Raw genomic sequence first — 19,079 nt, forward strand, 5'->3', positions numbered from 1 at the left:
AGCTGACTGTGAGCATCCACTTATGTGTTTGCTAGGCCCCGGCTTGAAAGGTCCTATTTGTGTGCTTCTCTAATCTTTACCCAAAGAAAACAATCTGTAGAAAACTTGACTTCATTTACAGAAGTGCAAAGTCACTGTGCTTCTCCTGAAGATGCCCTGGGTGATAATTTGCTCTTTTGCTATTACACTTTAATTGGAAAACAAAATGATCATGTTTGGTATTTACAAAGCCACACTTCTTCCAAACACGGGACTCTTTCCAATTTCCTAGATTTTTATTCAGTTCTAGCTTCTACTGTTTAACGTCTGCCTCCCATGATAGTGTCATTGTGCTGTTATCATGGAGACGAGGGGGTAGTTTTTGGATAATTTTGCTTTTTCATTTCAAAAATATTTTTGACAATTTTATCACTGTTACTGCATATTCTAAAGAAGGCAGAGGATATGGAATTGAAACATTAGAATGCATAAATAATAACAGTAATGTTTCCCCTTCAGTATCCCATTTATCACCCAGAGAGACTCAAAGAATTTACATGGTAGGGGTCTCTAGTTACTTTTATTTCATAAAATGCTGATCAGATGTCTATTTAGAGCATCATATCTCAGACTCTGTAAACTACGATATATCTTCTCTCTCCAGTGTTGAAATAAAAAAGAACTGCCTGGAGTTTAGGGAGTGGATGGTTGAATGGGCTTTGACAGTTTTAGATGCCACAGGTTCATTGTCATGGACTTTGTAGCTCTCCCATTTGCTGTTTCAGAAAGAGTGACAGCCTACTCTTCAGCATAGGGTGTTTTTAGAGCATAAGGCTTTTTGGATCTGTGTCTGAGAACACACTATTTTGTCTATTCTCCCTACATGCATAGCCTCTTCTCTCCACCCTATTTTCACTGGCACAGAGATTAAGCCAATCTCTAAAGTCAATTTAAGCTGAGTTGATTGGAACTCCATAAAAAGCCCTTATGGCGAGGGACACAGCATCCTTCCTCCTGCGTCATTGAAGCTCCTGAGCTTCATGCCAACCCCAGGTTGCTTCCTTTTTGTGTCTCCACTTCCATAGTTTTGATTACCTAGTTAGCTCAGTCTGTATTCAACTTCGAATACAGGAGTCTTCTTAAAGTATCTTCACATATGAACCCACAGAGATCCCAGCACAGCTTGGGATTCAATCCCAAAATCCTAACAAAGAACAGAAAATGAACACCAAGTTCTTCTCCTAACCAGGAGATACTGACACTGAAACCTTCAGAGAAAGGGGAAATCAGTTTTGCAATGGTGTATCACAGGGTAGATCAACCACATACTCCAGAGTAGGACTCATGTCTAGCAGTAGTTTCTCAACACAAACAGGACTCCAACTCTGTGTATATTTTTAGTTTGGGTTTTGTTTATTTATTTTGCTCTTCTTGATTTTTATTTAGTTTGTTTGTTGATCTTGTCAAGAAGGAGAAAGAACGTGAAGTTAGGAGGTGAAGAGAATCTAAGAGGAGTTGGGAAAGGAGAAGGAATAAGATCTAAATATATAAAAAAACTATTTTAAATGATATTTTAAAATATCATGGAGTGCTGTTTCTTACTCAGTAAAATGTCAGGAAGAAAAACTAACCAAATTCCTTATACACTTACATATTTACTTGAGGGCAACTCATGCATTTTAACTCAGTGTGCGCTTATATTACAATGCATACTTTCATAAATATTCACTTGGAGATTTCGGGAGAAGACTATCAAAATCCTGCAAGAGAAATACATTTCTACCAGGTTTTGCATAAGACCTCAGAATTTTCAGCTGGATTTGAAGCTCTGTAGACAAACTTTCTGGCTCCAAATCACGTGCTTTACAGTTCGAGTTGCCTTCAACTCTATTACTTGCCTCTCTGCCAGTTCTGGTCTCTGCCTCATCTACGGTGACTAACAGCCAAAGATGATGAATAAACCCTTTGACTGCTTTCTTGTCTTTCATGCATTATGACCAAGGGCATGGAATTTACCACTTAAAGTGTCTTCCACAGTTATTTACCCACAAGACAGGTTCCCTCTTCATTAGCCCAGGGTTTCTTCAGCAAAGATCTCAGTTCAGTTTTTCAGTAAAAGGAGCTTATGAACATTTGCTACCATTTTTTAAAAGTATACATTTATTGTTTTAAATAGCATAAATGATATTAGGCATTTTCTTGTTTTTATCTTTGAGAACAGCAGTTCTCTTTTTAAAAAAAAAAAGATTTATTTATTATTATATCTAATTACATTGTAGATGTCTTCAGATGCACCAGAAGAGGGTGTCAGATCTCATTACCGATGGTTGTTAGCCACCATGTGGTTACTGGGATTTGAACTCAGGACCTTCGGAAGAGCAGTAGGTGCTCTTAATCACAGAGTCATCTCTCCAGCCCAAGGCATTTTTAAGCAAAGTTTCTTTCTGTGGATTCTCCTACCCTCTTTTTCCTCATCCTACTCCCTGAACTTGAATCTTCCATACACTCCACCCCCAATAACTTTCTAGCTGCTTCCGTTCAGGTGTGTTCTCTTTCCCGTCCTTTCCTTTCTCGCTTCTGTGATCTCCTCTTGGTCCTCTTTGTAGCTCATAGCCACACTCATCCCACATGGGTACATATATTTGAATATGTAATTAAGTGTGCATGTATAAGAAAACATGTGATAATTCTCTTTCTTAGTCTGTATTACTTTACTTAATATACTTTCCAGAAATATCTCTTTTCTACAATTTTTCTTATCTCTTTACAACTGGATAAAATTCTATTATGCATATGTACCCCATTATCATTATCCGCTCTTATCTCACGGAGCATCTAGGCTGACCTTGTTTCCTTGCTGTCATGAACAATGCAACTACAGAATGGCTGTGCAAATATTCCTGCTGTAAGTAAGAGAGTCCTTTGGATATCTGCCAAGCTGTGGTGTAGCTGGTTCAGACAGTAGTTCTATTGCTAATTGTTGAAAAACCTTTCCACTTATTTCCACAGTGGTTGCATGAATCTATGCATCACTAAAAATAAGTACAGTTTCTATTTCCCCACATTTCTCCACCATTTATTGTTGTCTGTTTTCTCATTTTTTTTACAACTGGATAAAATTCTATTATGCAAATGCATATCTATTTAACTTGAGAACTTCAAAAGCCAATAAAATCATTTGTATAGAGTATTAAAAATGTGCACTATAAAATCATTTGTATAGAGTATTAAAAATGTGCACTCTACTGAGGAATATATCCAGGCTGTTCTTTATAATAGTATCAAAACCAAAAGCAAAACCCAAAGTAATGCCCCCTTCATTTATCAGTTTCCTTCTTAAAGGCTTTTTTTTTGAAATTCTTTAAAAAATGACACAAAAGGAAAGAAATTAAAATAAATGCCATGCTTTGTGTACGTGAAATCATGATCTACATGACTTGTGGAGGAATTGATTTTCAGTTGAGGTCATGTTGATGGAAAATAGGGAGTTTATTTTTAAAAAACAGATGTATTTTCTTTAGTATGAAAAGCCTGTGTCTTTTTCCAAAGATCAATGTACTATAATAAGAGAGGAAAGATTTGAATGCACTAAAGGTCCCCTAAGGAGTGGCACTGTCAGGCACTGAACCCACTCAATCCCACGGGTTAAATGCAATAATCAAACGAAGGCTATTTTGAAGATTCTTTTTAGAAAGCATACTCACTTATTTGTGTACTAAGCATATTTACTGTATTAATATATAACTTTTATCTACATAAAATGAGAGGAAATTGGAAATAATGCACTTAATGTGCATTTACCACGAGGTTTCTACAATTCTTTGCCTGATTGGTTTTTACTCTATTACTGTAGAAAATGCATTTTCTAGGTTTTATGTCATTGAGCGTGGAGACATATGCTCTTAAAACCAGCCATTAGGAGACAGCAGAAGAGATCTCTGTGAGTTTGAGGCCAATCTGGTTTAGTAGCGAGTACCCAGAACAGCCAGAACTACATAGTAGGATCTTGTTTTGAAACATTCTGCCCTCAAAAGACAGGACTTGTAGGAATTACATCTTATTACTTTATGTGTCTTACAAATAAGGTTGAGTTAGAGTCTCTAGGGAGCTTACTATGCCTTCTAGAGGTGGATAAGTTAGCACGTTTATAAGTAAAGAACTTAATTCTATCTCTCTTTCTCTCTGTCTCTCTGTCTCTCTGTCTCTGTCTCTCTGTCTCTCACTATATATATAAACATACATACATTCTGGTCTTCATTGTTCACCAGTAAACAAACACCAAATACTCATGTATATAAGGCTAACATTCTCTGATAGTTGATTATCTTTCATTTATCTCAACTTCTCTCCTAAACTCTATAAACTCTATATTCACTCCTTCGGTTATCCATATAACCTTTGCTATTACTCATTGAACATGTTTAGTTCTGTGTTTCTTTCGATCTGAATTAATTGGTCATTAAAACAGTTCCTGTGCAGTTTTGAGCAAGGCTCCAGATCTTCCAAAAATTGAAAAACTTTAAAAAGAATGAATTAAACTTGCCATCTTTGCCCAAGGATATGAGCTTGAAATCCTGTGTTTGAGAAATGTTTTAGGGTTTCTTCTTAGAGTGATTTCATAGTAAGTCTCTAAGGAAATACATCACTGCTGTGCTACTGAGAATTTACTTTGCTTTGGTCTGGTCCCTGGAGACCTTATTGCCTTGTAGAGCTAGCTTGTAACCAAAAACAACTTGCAGCAGGACCAGCAACAGGTAGAGTTTAGAACACCCTGATTGTGCCTCTGTCTGTCTTCCTGAGACCTGCCTGGGCACAGGGTGTCTGGAGGATCTTGCTTGACATTCTCAAGAGTCTGGTCAGAGAAAGGAAAGCTTTAATAGAGAAGTTTGTTTTGTTCCTTGATTCTAAAAGTCTGGGGCCAGATTCTTCATTTTAGGTGTGCTTATTATTTCCTTCAGACTTGACTTGACTTAGAAAAGAAAGAGAACATGTCTGAAACACCAGGTACCAAGGTAGTCTGTTGAATTCAGCAGAGACGAAGGATCATATTCAAAGGACATCACTATTTTGTGGTCTGGCAATGGGACAGAAATTATCTCAGCCACTACAACTCACCTCAGTAAGTACAGGATGCTGAAACTTAGAAGTGGATGTTTGACTCCCACCCCTGACGAACTTATGCCATGTGAATATCATTTATTACACCTTTGTGGTTGGGATGGGACGTTTCCTGTATATTTCTTTTGTTTTATTTTTTAGATTAAAAATTGATTTTGTTAGTTAAAGCATAGACTCTTTGAAAACTGAAATTATGCAATGTAATTTATTTTGTGCCATGATTTAAGATGTTTTATTCATGCGAAAGGTATAAAACTATATTTAATTTATTAAAAACTAAAATAGTAGTCTATAAGCCCAAAGTATGCCTCAGAATAGTGATTTAGAGAACAAAAATTTCAGCCATGATTCTACAGTGATTATAGTACTTATGCAAATGTAATTATAATTCTCCGTACAGAAATGCATATTTGAGCAGAAAACACTGCAATAATCTTATTCAGAAGCTACTCTGGTGAATACTCTTATTGTCAGGAAGAATTTGCTGTATTTTAATAATTGTCAGGCGACCATTATGATTTTATTACTGTACTGTGTAATTTTCTTGGATTGGATATGTCTCTTTCTTTGTATGAATTTAATTACCAAAGTAATGACAAACCTTAGTAAATATGCTAATTGCACACAATTAAAAGCATAAAATTCTGGACAGGGTTTCTTTGCATTTCTAAAGGAAGAAATGCATACAGGAATTGTATAGGAAAGTGCAAAGGACAGCTTTTGCTGCCTCGGAGAGTCATTAAATTCAAGGAGTGTATGTGTGTGTGTGTGTGTGTGTGTGTATGTGTGTGTGTGTGTGTTTTGAGGCTCAGCACTACAGTGTCTCTAGCCCTCAGGAAATGAATTAGAGAATTCCATCTTTAATGTTCATTCAGTAGGATCCTAGATACTCATCTCAATCTTGTTTCTTTAGTAAAGCTTTCTGTACTCGATGGCCACAAGATGATTACAAGAGCTATTGTTAGGAACTAAGGTCACCCTAGTCAAGGTACAAACCATTTCTGGCTGTTGTCTGTCATCCTGTTCATATAGGTTTTAAACTTGTAAAAACTGTGGGAAACCCACAGCTAAACATCCACTTGTTCATAAAAATTGGGGGGGGAATAATAATTGGTAGCAGTAGGCTATTGGCTGAGACCTTCATAGACTTTCTGACTCACTGTGATTTGCTTACTTGCAGAGATATTTTATGTCGTTAATAGTTTATAAAGAAAGGCATCAGCTCTCTTGAAAACCTCATAATTAAAGTTGGCAACACCAACAGAAAACATACGTGTTCACTCTCTAATGATGTCATGGCTCTTGTTATATGGAGTCATCATGTTGCTTCAGGATCAGAAGGAAGCTGCTCCAGGCTGAAGCAGAATGTTATTTACCCTTTCTTGCATTTTCAGAACCCTGATGCTTTGGTCTTTATTTGTATTGAATTTTGACAGGTACTTAGATTCCATAAGGCAGGACAATGCCAGGTAACCAGAGTGACTATGTGCATGTTTTCTAGGGTATTAAATGTCTCATTCTGGACTTTCATAGGGAGGAAAGAACTAAAGGAAGCAGGTCATTTGATTTCTTCTTAAAAGGGTTTCCAGGCCAGTGTGTTCCTTTGATTTCTGACTCACATGCTTTCTGCCTGCCTTCAAATTTGTTAATCATGACCCTTTCCACATCTAAGAAACAAAGTCAGGTCATTGAATTCTTATGTTTGTCTATTGCCTAAGTTATGTACTTTCTACAATATTTATGGTGGGGCCAAGGACTCTTGGACAATGTATGTGTCATCCTAATTCAACTCCTTTAGAAAACTTGTGCTACTGGTGGCACATGCCTTTAACCCATGCACTACTGAAGCAGAGACAGGAAAATTTCTGTGAGGTTAAAGCCAGCCTGGTCTGCATTTGTGTTAAAGGCCACCCAGGGTGACATATTGAGACCCTCTCTTTGTTTTCTTTTGAAACTTGTCATTGTGTTTAGTTGATTCTCCTTAAAACATTGGATCTCTCTTTTGAAGTGTATCTGTAGACTTGGAGAAATATAATCCATGAAGTTAATTTCTTGATTTGTGAAAATATTCCATAATCTGTTGATAACATTTATACAATTCTACATGGAGTAAATTCATTGGATCTTTGGTAGGCTATTTTCTAAACTTCACAACCAAGGTAGATTGGGATTGATAAAATGGCTAAATGGGTTAACGTACTTTCTTCCATGCCTCATGGTATGAGTTCAGTCTCCAAGGAACACATGATAGAAGGAAAAAAAACCAACTTGTAGATGTTGTCCTCTAACATCATGTGTATGCTGTGGCACACACGCAATAGGTAAAATAAATGCAATTTAAAAATTTAAGCTGGACTTGTTTGACAGGGAAAACCTGAATCTATTCAAACATTTCTGCTACTAATGCAAACTATCTGGAGGAGGATACTTTGTGAAGACATTCATTTAGCTTGTGGTTCTGGAGTTAAGGGTGCTGGCATTGATTCTGTAGCAGTAAGGAACTCCTTGTTTGAGTCATGCGACAAGTGGTACTATAGTTGAAGCACCTATATAAAAGAGTGGTCACCAGGCAAGGCAGGAGAGCAGGGACCAGGGGTCTACACTATTGCTCATTGTAATAACCTGCTCTTCCAGGTGTGTACAAGAATTAAATCAACTTCTTCCAAAAGCTGTACCTCCTACCTTGCAGAAGCTTCTACCCCTTACAGCCATCACCAGCTTTCGTATTGCCACAGTAGACACCATATGTCTGTTGCATGGAAAAGGCCATATCTAAGCCATAACATTAAATTGTCTTACTGTGTCATGGAAGTGCTAAAGTTACAGTTTCCAAAAAGACAAGCTTCTGGGATAAACCAAAGCAGTTCAAGAATAGATAACCCTGTACACATAAGATGTTTGCAATACCACTAAAGTAAGAATAATGAATAGTTTTGACTGCCTTTCAGTTCTTAAAGTTGTACCCATTTCATTAGAAGAAAGGGTTATTTCAATACACCTTATCTTCGGTATAATGAAGTTATTTCAGGATCATCTAAAGATGCTTTTGTTGACTTCATGATTCATACAGTATCCTTCATGAGGCTTTCCTCATTTGAGTGTCAGCATCTTAGATGTAGAACCAAATATTCATGTGTCCTCTGTGTTTTTTTCACATCCATCTACTGCATGTTTAGAAGTAAATTTCCCATTTTTCCCCTTTGATAAGCCAGAAACTTCAACATATAAGGGGCTTTCAAGGTCAGCAATCCTGCTGCCTGTCTGACACAGAAATTTCTTTCAGGGCAGGTAGGATGGTTCAATAATCCTATTGCCAAGCCTGAAACTCAGTTTGATCTTCATGACCAATCCTGAAGAAGGTGGAGAGAAGCAACAGAAGCAAATTGTCATCTTACACACGCGCGCACTCAGGGGACAGCCATATCAGGCTCCTGTCAGCAAGTGCTTCTTGGTATCAGCAATAGTGTTGGTGTTTGGTGTCAGCAGATGGAATGGATCCCTAGGTGGGGCAGTCTCTGTATGGCCTTTCCTTCAGTATCTGTTCCATTTTTGCCCTTATATTTCCTTTGGACAGGTACAATTCTAGGTTAAAATTTTTAAGATGGGTGGATGGCCCCATCCCTCACCTGTGCACTCCAGCTTTTTGTATGGGTGCAGGAAATCCAAACTCAGTTCCTCTCTCTTGTACTGCAGGTACCTCACCAGGACCCTCAAACTGTTCTTTGAGGAACACAGGCTCATACTAAACAAACTAGAATAGAAGGAAACAAATAATTTTAAGCAAGTGTTTGGGGCATCTTAAAGGGGGTGAACTTAAATTATCTAATCAAATGGAAATTCTGGATTTGCTTTGTTTGCTTCTTAGCAGTAATACAAAGTGATGTTTTTTTTTCTAGGGTTGAAATACTTGGGCATGGTGATGAATTAACTCCTGTAATACATAGGTATAAATATAGATATAGATTAGGTATAGGTATAGATAAACAGAAAGAGATAGATAGATAGATAGATAGATAGATAGATAGATAGATAGATGATAGATAGAGGAAAGAAAGAGTGAAAGGCAGGGAGAGAAATAGTGGCATATAATGGATGATACATTCAGTAATGTGACATCTGAAAGCTGTGGACAGCAATAAGGAGACTCTTACAACTGTGCTGACAGGCAGGGATAATAATGGCGTGTGGAAAAGCAGTGAGCTGGTAGAAAGAAAATGATTGAAATATGTCACAGAAGTAAAGTGCTTGCTGTCCTCTCATGTATTAGGAAGCCTGTCATCAGTTTCTGAAAGTACATCTCCTCTAAGATGGTATCTGTGTCCACAGTGTGTTTTGTCCTCGTTCTGCAGAGTGCTCAGTTCCGATTCCTCTGCTTCAGTCCCCTACAGTCTTTTAGCAGATGATAGCTGGATTTGTGGGATCATTTAACCTGGCCTCAGTATCTCCTTAATTTATTTCCAGCATGCTTTCAGTTAATGACCATCTGTAGGACAGTAGATTGTCCCAATGTGTTCTAAACTTTGGTGTCTTCATGATTTCCTATTCAAACAATCATCTCATTAGGTCACAATATGTGAAACTTGGGAAGTATTTTATTGGTTTAGTGATGAGGTGAGCAATAGCCTTTAGCCTCCCTTGTTACTGTGATTTGTCTTAGGCTAGATGCATATATTAAAGCCTGGATGAATATGGACAATCAGCCACAGCATTTGAGGATTACAGATGATAGAAACTCAGGATTTAACTTTCTCTGGCTAGACTATAATTAATTGTGCCAAATTGGATATTTTTTGAACACCACAAATAGTGTGTGATTCCTCCACCTTCAGATTATTTATTTGGAAGACAAAGGAGGGAAGAAAAGGATGGCAAAGAGAGGGCTTTGAATAATTCTATGGATGTCCAGAGAGGAAACCCTAAATGAACAAAGTGAGATTTAGTATTAGAGACCTACTTCTTCAGCCATGGTGTCTGGATGGCCAGAAACCCTAATAATGGTCTTCAGGAAATCACAGCAGTTCCCATACTGAGAAATAATTTTACAGTCTTCTGAGTCACACACAAATGGACACCCTACTGTCCATATAACCAACTCTTGCATGTATTGTTAGTGAATTCATTGCAGAATTACAAGTATTTGAAAAGCTTGAGCAGAAGCCAGTTCATCATAACTTAAAGAGTCCTCACCTCTCTGGGGATTTCCAGTGTACCGACCGGGGCTTGTCACGATCCCTATCTGTCCCTTTGTACAATGACTTTTCCCTGCAACTCACTAACAGTGTCAAAATTTTATACTAGTAATACTCTATGGCTAAGAACATAATTTTTATATGCACAAAAAACATGTCACCTCTCTTTTGTTACTCCCATGAAATACTGAAAATATCTGTTTAATTGTAATACAGAAACATCACTATGTTGTGGCTTGGAAATTTTAAAACATGAATATAAAAGGTAATAAATAACTTTGAAATCCACAAGAGACTTCAAGAAGACACAAAAGGCCCATCATTTAAGAAGTGTTCCTGAGCCCATTTGTATTGAGTATTCTGACAACTGTTTTGAGTTTCTGCTTTGTAACTCAACAGGTTTGCCAAAAGATTTTATTGACTTTCAAATAAGAAGGAATGGATATAAAATGAATTGAGAAGAAATATTACATTGACAAGATTAGACACACTCATTTCCTCACACTGGTGGAGTGTAATAGACTTTCCAAATTAAAGAACTAAAACAGTGTTTGAAGTAGCAAAAAAAAAATTGTGTTTAGCATTATGAATAGAGATACTTAACAGGAATAAGCAAATGTACAAATTGCCTTTTGTAATTATGTTCCAAAGTTGAAAGCAACTAGCTCTATAAACTTAACAAGCTGTCTCTCTTCCTCGAGTCTCTGATCCCTCATGCACAAATTAAAAAGAATTGGATAAGAATTAGAATTGGGTGATGTGGGGCTGCATGATGATGTTCACCTATAGCCCATCCATGCCCGTGTGGATTTGGAGACTAGACAACACCTGCTGAGAATTCCAACCTTTTGTGTCTCCTGAGAAATAATTGGAGCAGGAACATATGCATAGTGATCAAGATAGAGCGTATTTAAGAAGGTTAAAAACAAATCACTTCTGAGACTACAAGTGCACTGGAGAGCTAGGACAGGATGCTCTAGACCACACACATGGCTCACAGGTCTTTTCTTCTGTGTGCACTGCTTTTTTAGGCTAGTTGTGGAGGAGAAGGATATCCAGGCTTTTACCAACATCATTCTCTAATATGTTAATTCTTTTTATTGAAAGAGAATCTATATAACATATTGTGACCGAGGATTCCTCTCTCCCACCTCCCCTCAGATTCTCTTTACATCTCCCCTCCTCTAACTCTATCTCCCATCTCAAATATACAGCAAATAAAAATAGGAACTTGATAGCTCTTGTGCCTCCTCTCTGATCCTTCCACAGTCACAGAGGTCAGTTGTGAGGTTGAACCGTTTCTTCTACGGACTCAGCTTTTACTTCAGCAATCAAAAGGTCATGATTATTACACAGGATTTGACTACAAGGAGAAAATCTGATCTCTTTCTACTCCTCCAAGACTGTTGTTGTACCTCTAACTGTAAGTAGGCTCATACTTAGAATGGAATATGCTGTAGCTACAAATGTGACCAAGGACTTTAGGCCTTTTCAGGGTCTGTCTGGATTCCTATTTGCTTTCTAAATGATTTTGTAACATTACTACCTTTAATTTATTCTGCCCTTGAGCTTTATTTTGAGTTGTTATTTATCCTTATGAAGCTCCAAACCTCTGAGGTATCTAAGCCCAGACTAGTATTAACTCTTCGTTTTCATCTTAAGTCATACAATCTATGATAAGCCAAGCTCAGTCATCCACTCATCCCTCTTCGTTTTCAGTTCTTCAGAAAGGCAGACAAACAAGGAAAAGGTAGTGGATGCTGCTAACAAAGCCAGTATATGTAGGGTGATTTTTGCTAGCAATTTCTACAAAAATTTTGCTTTCATAAACAAGTATTTTCATCATCTCTCAAAAAGGCTTTCTTCAGTTCTGCCTTGTCATGAAACTTCAGAACTAGAATCTGAAGCTGGAAAGTAAATTCTGCTAACGTCTAATACTCATGCTATTCAGTGCCCATCTGAAACATCTAGCTCAGACTTAGAGCTGGCAGCCCACATTGTATTTCACAACAGAGTCAAAGTTCCTTCCTCTCAACCGGGCCACCCCAGCCCAGAGTTAACTCTGCATCTACATTACTCAGTACAATTAGAGATCAGAAAACTGATCTGAAAACTGAGAAAAGATGCCTGTCTGCATTTTCCCAAAGCTATCTAAACTTGATAGCTTAGGGGGTCTGGATTGGTTTTATATTGTGATGTCGCATTCTACAATGAATATTTCTTAAGGCTTCGGCAACACTTGTTGGTTATCCCCTTCTGTCATGACTCAGTAATCCATCAAGGCTCAGTCAAGTGCTTAGCTCCCCTAAGACTGCTGTCCATATGTCCTCCTTCCTGTTGCTCAGGGTTCTCTTCAAGCATCCATGGCTGTTAGCAAAATCAGTTTCCATAGTTTCCAGCATATGACCTTTCCCATCAGCAGTAAGTATCTTAGCCACTCACTTTGTCAAGACTAGTAGAAGCTTCCCACAGCAGTCTCCTAAGATTGACTACAGAGCATGACCTAAAAAAAGGAAGTGACACTTGGGCTTTCCATACTGTCTGTAATTCAGTCAGAGGTCCTACCCAAAAATCAGATGGGAGGGTTCTGAAAGATTTGGGTAACAAGAGTTGTCAGCTGGCAACCATTCAAAGGCCAAGTAACAATAGCATGTATGTTTTTTTTCAAGGAAAGGTTTTATTTGGATTACATAGCCTGAGTCACAGTCATTGAGGGAAGCTAAGGTAGGAATTCAAGTAGGGCAAGAATCTAGCAGCAAGTGTCTTGAGGAATAAACCTGAAGGCAGGAACTGAAACAGAAGCCATGGAGAAATGCTGTGTATTGGTTTGTTTCCACTGCTTCTCTTGGTACATTTTCTTTTCTTTTTTTTTAATTTTTTTTATTACGTATTTTTCTCAATTACATTTCCAATGCTATCCCAAAAGTCCCCCATACCATCCCCCACACTTCCCTACCCACCCATTCCTACTTTTTGGCCTTGGTGTTCCCCTGTACTGGAGCATATAAAGTTTGCATGTCCAATGGGCCTCTCTTTCCAGTAATGGCCTACTAGGCCATCTTTTGATACATATGCAGCTAGAGTCAAGAGCTCCGGGGTACTGGTTAGTTCACACATGGTCACATACAAGCATGAAAAGCAAACATACATACATAAAGTAGAAATAAGTATTTTGAGAAATGCATTTATATTTAAATAGTGCTTGGAACATATAGGCCAATCTCTTTATATCTATTACATGATTTCTACATCAATCTGTCCAATAACTTCCACTATTTTTCTTATGTCAGAGATGATTAAAGTGAGGCAGAGTTTAAGTGGCTTGTTCAAAAAACAATGAGCCATCAGTAGAAGAGGAATGTATACTGTTAATAGACATCAGAGTCTCCTTACACATTAACTGTCTCTATAATATTAGCTTGCTCTTTTACAGTAGGCCTTAAGTGCTTTGCATATTTTTAATTCATTTGAGCCTCTGGTGGTTATCAAATTGTAGCATGCATCCATTACTTTAACTTTCAGACATACTGAAAGAGCTCATAAAGTTTATACTTGAATATGATTGTCTTCTGTGGAAGTAGTAGTAGTAGTAACTACTATGTATTGAATAGTTATCTGTTAATTAACTCATAAATATTATTCTATTTACCCTACAACTTCTCTGTGAAACAGAGACTGCCATTCTGCTCTATGACAAGGAAAATAAAGAACTTAGAAATAGTTGCCACTGTAGACATGTCTTCTCACAGGAAACTCAAACCCAAGTCATTTTGACTCCAATACAGGGAGTTGTGGGTCTTCTAGTGATTTTAAAATACTCTCAGCTTCACCACACACCCTTTTTGAGTAAGAGGTACTAACTTCCTAAGCTTGCCCTGTTATGGGAGGACATGACTGTGTTGTGACTTTGATATCATCTACAGTCCAAGTGTGGTCTGAATTTAACATCTGAGGAACTGGCAAAGCAACTGAGAAACAAAGGTGGGCAATTCCATTACTGACTTCCCTGTACCTCACCCAAGGTACATTCTGGCTTCAGAGTGTCATGTTTAGCTCATCTGTGCTCAGATTTCTGAGTAATGTGCATGCATTTCTTGGGTAGCGGTCTTAAGATCAGGAACTGTAAACACACATACTGTCCTTATGGTTTTCATTATGCTAGCATCTGGGATTGAGAAAAATGTCTCTTGTTCTGTGGAATACCACCTAGAGGTATTGACTTCTTATCTGATATTCATTGAGGTTTGATACAGAGCAATTTCTCACTCACCTCCTGTAGAATGCCCATCTTACCCTTGTGATTTCTCTCTGAGCACCTTTGGACAATTACGTTAAGTATTCCATGTTGGTAAAGACTGACTTGGTTAAATGGGTGGGGTAAGTAGCAGATGGAGTGGTGATTAAATTAGCAAAATGGGTATTGCTTCACATTTACTGAAATGTTTTTCTGGTGTCAGCCTTCATTGATAAAGTGACCTAAATATTTAAATCATCTCTGTCTTGCACAGATGTTTAATGAAATCTGGGCTTTTGTTTTATTCTTTCATAACTGTGTATCTGCCATAGGAGGAGGAAAGCACAATGTTAATTTAAATGAGCTGCTACATTGATTTTTGGGTTTGTTCTGCCTTAACCTTGGCTGGTTTACAGCTAGCATTTTATAACAGGAATTTTGTGGGCACATTAGTTGTTGATATGCAACCAGAACTTAGTTTATCCACACAGAGAGACTCTTGGCTCTGGTGAAGAAAAGCTGTAGATTACCAACTAGGTGGATAGAATCCACTTTTGTTTATCTTCTAAATTCCAAAACTCTTTTTCAACAATATTATTTATCATATTTCACTGTAGAATTTAATTTATTTTAAGATATTCAGAAATAAAGGTATTTTACTAAATAGATTTTTAAGCTATATTCTGTCATTTATATTTCAGTATAAATCAATTTCAGGACCTCCCTTGAAAGGTTCTAGAGTATAAATATGATGCATATTCAGGTTTGTGTTTGCCTTAGTAGGTGCAGGGAGAAGAGAGTTAAGATGGAAAAAGATATGTATACAATTAGGAGAAAGTGTAGGGGCTCAATGAAAATTGGAATTGTCACATTTTCCAAAGTTGCTTCAATTTCTGCTTATTTATCTAATACATTAGCACAACAAAAATCTGAAAATCTATGGAAAGGACTTTATAGCTTTTGATTACTTTATCTCTATACTGACTTAACAATAATTTTCAGAAGAGCATGGTAAAGGAGAACATAGGTATGGAAAACTTGGTCCTTCTTGATATATACTTACCCGCCCCCCCCCAAAAAAAAACCAACAATGTTTAAAGACAGCTTCATAAGATGCAAAAATTAAATTTTGCATGGGGCAGAGAGGGGAGATGTGCTTGTGTTGTAGGGCCAGACAATAGGCTAGGTGATAATGAGTACACCTCTAGGATAGCAAGATTACAGTCTGTAAGTCTTTATAGAACATCCATAGAACAATTTATGAAAAGTGGGCCTTAGTCTGTCTTCAGAGCACTTAGCTCTTAGGTCTTCAAAAGTGTGTTCTTAGCCAGCAGCTTGCTCCTTTGCTCCAAGGATCAACATGAGATCTTTCCCCTGAGTATGTTCAGAAACATCACAACTTAGTTCACTTTCCAAAGGTACCCAGAGTCTGAAGAATTTGCATTTTAACAAGGATAACTGTAGACAATTGACGTTCAATAACTATTGGTCTAAAATTCCAGTGTAGTATGTATACATTCCCTGACATTTTTTTAAGATTTATTTATTATTATATCTAAATACACTTTAGCTGTCTTCAGACACACCAGAAGAGGGCATCAGATCTCATTACGAATGGTTGTGAGCCACCATGTGGTTGCTGGGATTTGAACTTAGGACCTTCAGAAGAGCAGTTAGCGCTCTTAACCACTGAACCATCTCTCCAAACCCCTTTTCCTGACTTTGACACAGCGGAAATGACTCACTAGGTTAGGAGTAAATCAAGGGACTGGATACTATGAGAAGAGAAAGAAAAGAGTTTACACACATCATGCCAGGAAGAAATTATAGGGAATTGTGAAGAGATTACATTACATGAAACAACAAGGAAGACTTCTTTGTTAGTAGGCAGCATGGTAATTAATCCAGGCTGTCCACTGATGGGATTTAGACTTGCTATGGAAGCAAATATCCAGTACATCTGCATGGGATTTTAGACTGAGGTTAATTAAGGTGAGATAACGCACCCTAAGCATGTGGGGCACAGTACCTTGGTCTGGGGCTCTGAAATGAAAATAAAGGGGAAACTTCTCTCACACACTTCTCTCTCTGCTTTGTGACTCTCATCCCCATGTGACCAGAGAACAGCCTCATGGTCCTATTATATTTTCCCTCTGATGGACTGTACCTCCTTCAACTGTGAGCCAAAATTAACACTTTTCCCTTACATCGCTTAATACCTTATGTGAGATATTTCGTCGTCAACGCAGTGAGAAAGGTAGCTAACACAGACAGGAAGCTGAATATACAGCCACATTCCCTCATGGATCCCTGTGCGGCAGCAGTATGGCAGAATCATCTCTCATCATAATGAAGCCTGTGCCATTAGGCTTTTTTTTTTTTTTAAGGTTAAATTTAATTCTATTTCCTTTGATTAAGAAAGGAAAGAATAATGTATTTTAGGATGGTTTTCAGCAAAAAAAATGGTTCATTTTACTTTTTAATTGTCACTTGAAGAAATAGTCTTCAACTTTCATTTGGACATCAAAAGAACTAAAGGTTCAAGACAACAGATTTGATTTATAGTGTATTATGCATGTCTTGCTATTATTGCCATTAGATATATGTATGTGTGTGCATGTTAACTGCAAGGATTACAAATGGTAAAGCCATGCTCTTTCTTGCACAGATTCAGTGGTCATCAGTCACAAACTGTTCTGTTTAGCTTATGGAATACCATGGGAATGTGATCCCTCAGAATTAAGTAGCACAAAACTTAGAGATGAGTAGAGCATCTATTCTCTCTCTGCTCACAGTGATAGAGACTGACAAACCCCACTGGCCTTCATTCTCATGGTTGTCCTGCATGGTTTTCATTTGGAGACAGAAAATAGAAACCGATGTACCTTGCTTCCACTGAAACTTCTGCCTGATGGCTAAGCATCGTGCACCCTGACTATGGAGGTCACCCCACTGCTGACCAGGCTGTCTTTTACAAAAGTGTAACAGTAGCATTTTAGAAAATACCTGAAGTTGTAGCAATCTGGGCCAACCCACACAGGCTGTTCCTATTGTCCTTGCTGTGGGGAGATCATGCATTATATAGTGTCCCCACCACAAACATGAAAGTCCTTGCATGTGACATGGAGGGATGAGAGAGAGACACAGAGAGAGAGAGAGAGAGAGAGAGAGAGAGAGAGAGAGAGAGAGAGAGAGAGAGAGAGAGAGAGAGAGAGAGGTGATTAGAGGAAATAGACATATACTAGGCAATCTATCATAATGTTGAAGCCTCTCTTCCTCTCTTCTCTCTGTGAAGTCACCACAGCACTGTCACCTGGCTTCTTCACATCAGCAGATAAGCAGTACCCTCTAGCGATCCCAATCTGCAGAAATGGATGTTAAGGACAAGCTGTAAGGCTTTGAGGAGAGTTAAGAAGCATGTGACTTTAGAGGGGAGTGACACTGTAGTTCTCTCCGGTTATCTTGTAGAGGGGAGTAACATTGTAGTTCTCTCCGGTTATCTTGTAGAGGGGAGTAACATTGTAGTTCTCTCCGGTTATCTTGTAGAGGGGAGTAACACTGTAGTTCTCTCCGGTTATCTTGTAGAGGGGAGTAACATTGTAGTTCTCTCCGGTTATCTTGTAGAGGGGAGTAACATTGTAGTTCTCTCCGGTTATCTTGTGCTTAGGGGAAGGTTGAGGCTTTGAACAGAATGGAGGCAGGATGCCTCTCAGTGGTTCACGGTGCATTAGGCTGAATCAAATGAAGAAAAAACATTGCTTTTCACTTGCTGGTACTCGGAAAACCTGTGGGAAGTGAGACTTATTGTAGTTGCAGAACTACTTCCCAGACCCCAGAGCTGGGCCCCATACTTCTTTTTAATACTACTTCATTTTCTCTTGGGCTAAAGAGATGGCTCAACAGTAAAGAGTTCATTTACCCGGACCCACATTAGACAGCTCACCCCCATGCAGCACTCACTCAGTCCCAGGGATTCTGACACCATTCTGCAGGTATCTGAATCCATGTGGAACACATACTTATACACAGATAAACACATACACAAATAAAAAAAAATCATAAATAGTTTTAAAGGATTTTTTTCCTCCATCCCTCAATTCATCTAGAGTTGATTACTTTATGATTTTCATAATGATAACAGCAAGCTAATAATACCTTTTAACATTCAATTCTAATTGAAATCACTTTAAAAAAATATCCTAAATGCATTTACTCACTTATCAATATATATCACTTAAAATTCCAGTGGCAAAGGGTCTATTTAATGTAATACTATCATAGTAAACTTTAGTGTTTCTTTGAATCAATTTGATATCTGCTTCCCTTGTTCGTTCTCTCTCTCTCTCTCTCTCTCTCTCTCTCTCTCTCTCTCTCTCTCTCTCTCTCTCAAACACGCGCGTGCACACGCGCGCGCACACACACACACATGCACACACACACACACACACACACACACACACACAGAGCTTCAATTTACTTTGACCTCTGCTTTTCTTGTGCTCCTCACTCTCTCTCTCTGGCTCTCATTCTCTCACCCTCTTTATCACATGCAAGAACTT

General features: G+C 38.1%; 1 protein-coding gene across 44 annotated transcripts in view; it reads left to right on the plus strand.

Moving 5' to 3' along the window:
- Positions 1-19,079, plus strand: part of Nrxn1 (neurexin 1) — a 1,038,549-nt gene that overhangs the window by 954,424 nt on the left and 65,046 nt on the right. For 2 of the 44 annotated variants that reach the window (XM_085832833.1, XM_085832834.1), the window contains exon 1: positions 4,706-5,098. The exons of the other annotated variants lie outside the window; for them this stretch is intronic. In XM_085832833.1, the coding sequence (XP_085688959.1) occupies positions 5,060-5,098 (39 nt within the window). In that variant the 5' untranslated portion in view covers positions 4,706-5,059. Of the gene's footprint in view, positions 1-4,705; positions 5,099-19,079 lie in introns of those variants that run through there. 44 annotated transcript variants of the gene reach the window in all.

Source organism: Mus caroli, unplaced genomic scaffold, assembly GCF_978045245.1.
Source record: "Mus caroli unplaced genomic scaffold, Mus_caroli_1 scaffold_18, whole genome shotgun sequence".
Taxonomy (NCBI): domain Eukaryota; kingdom Metazoa; phylum Chordata; class Mammalia; order Rodentia; family Muridae; genus Mus; species Mus caroli.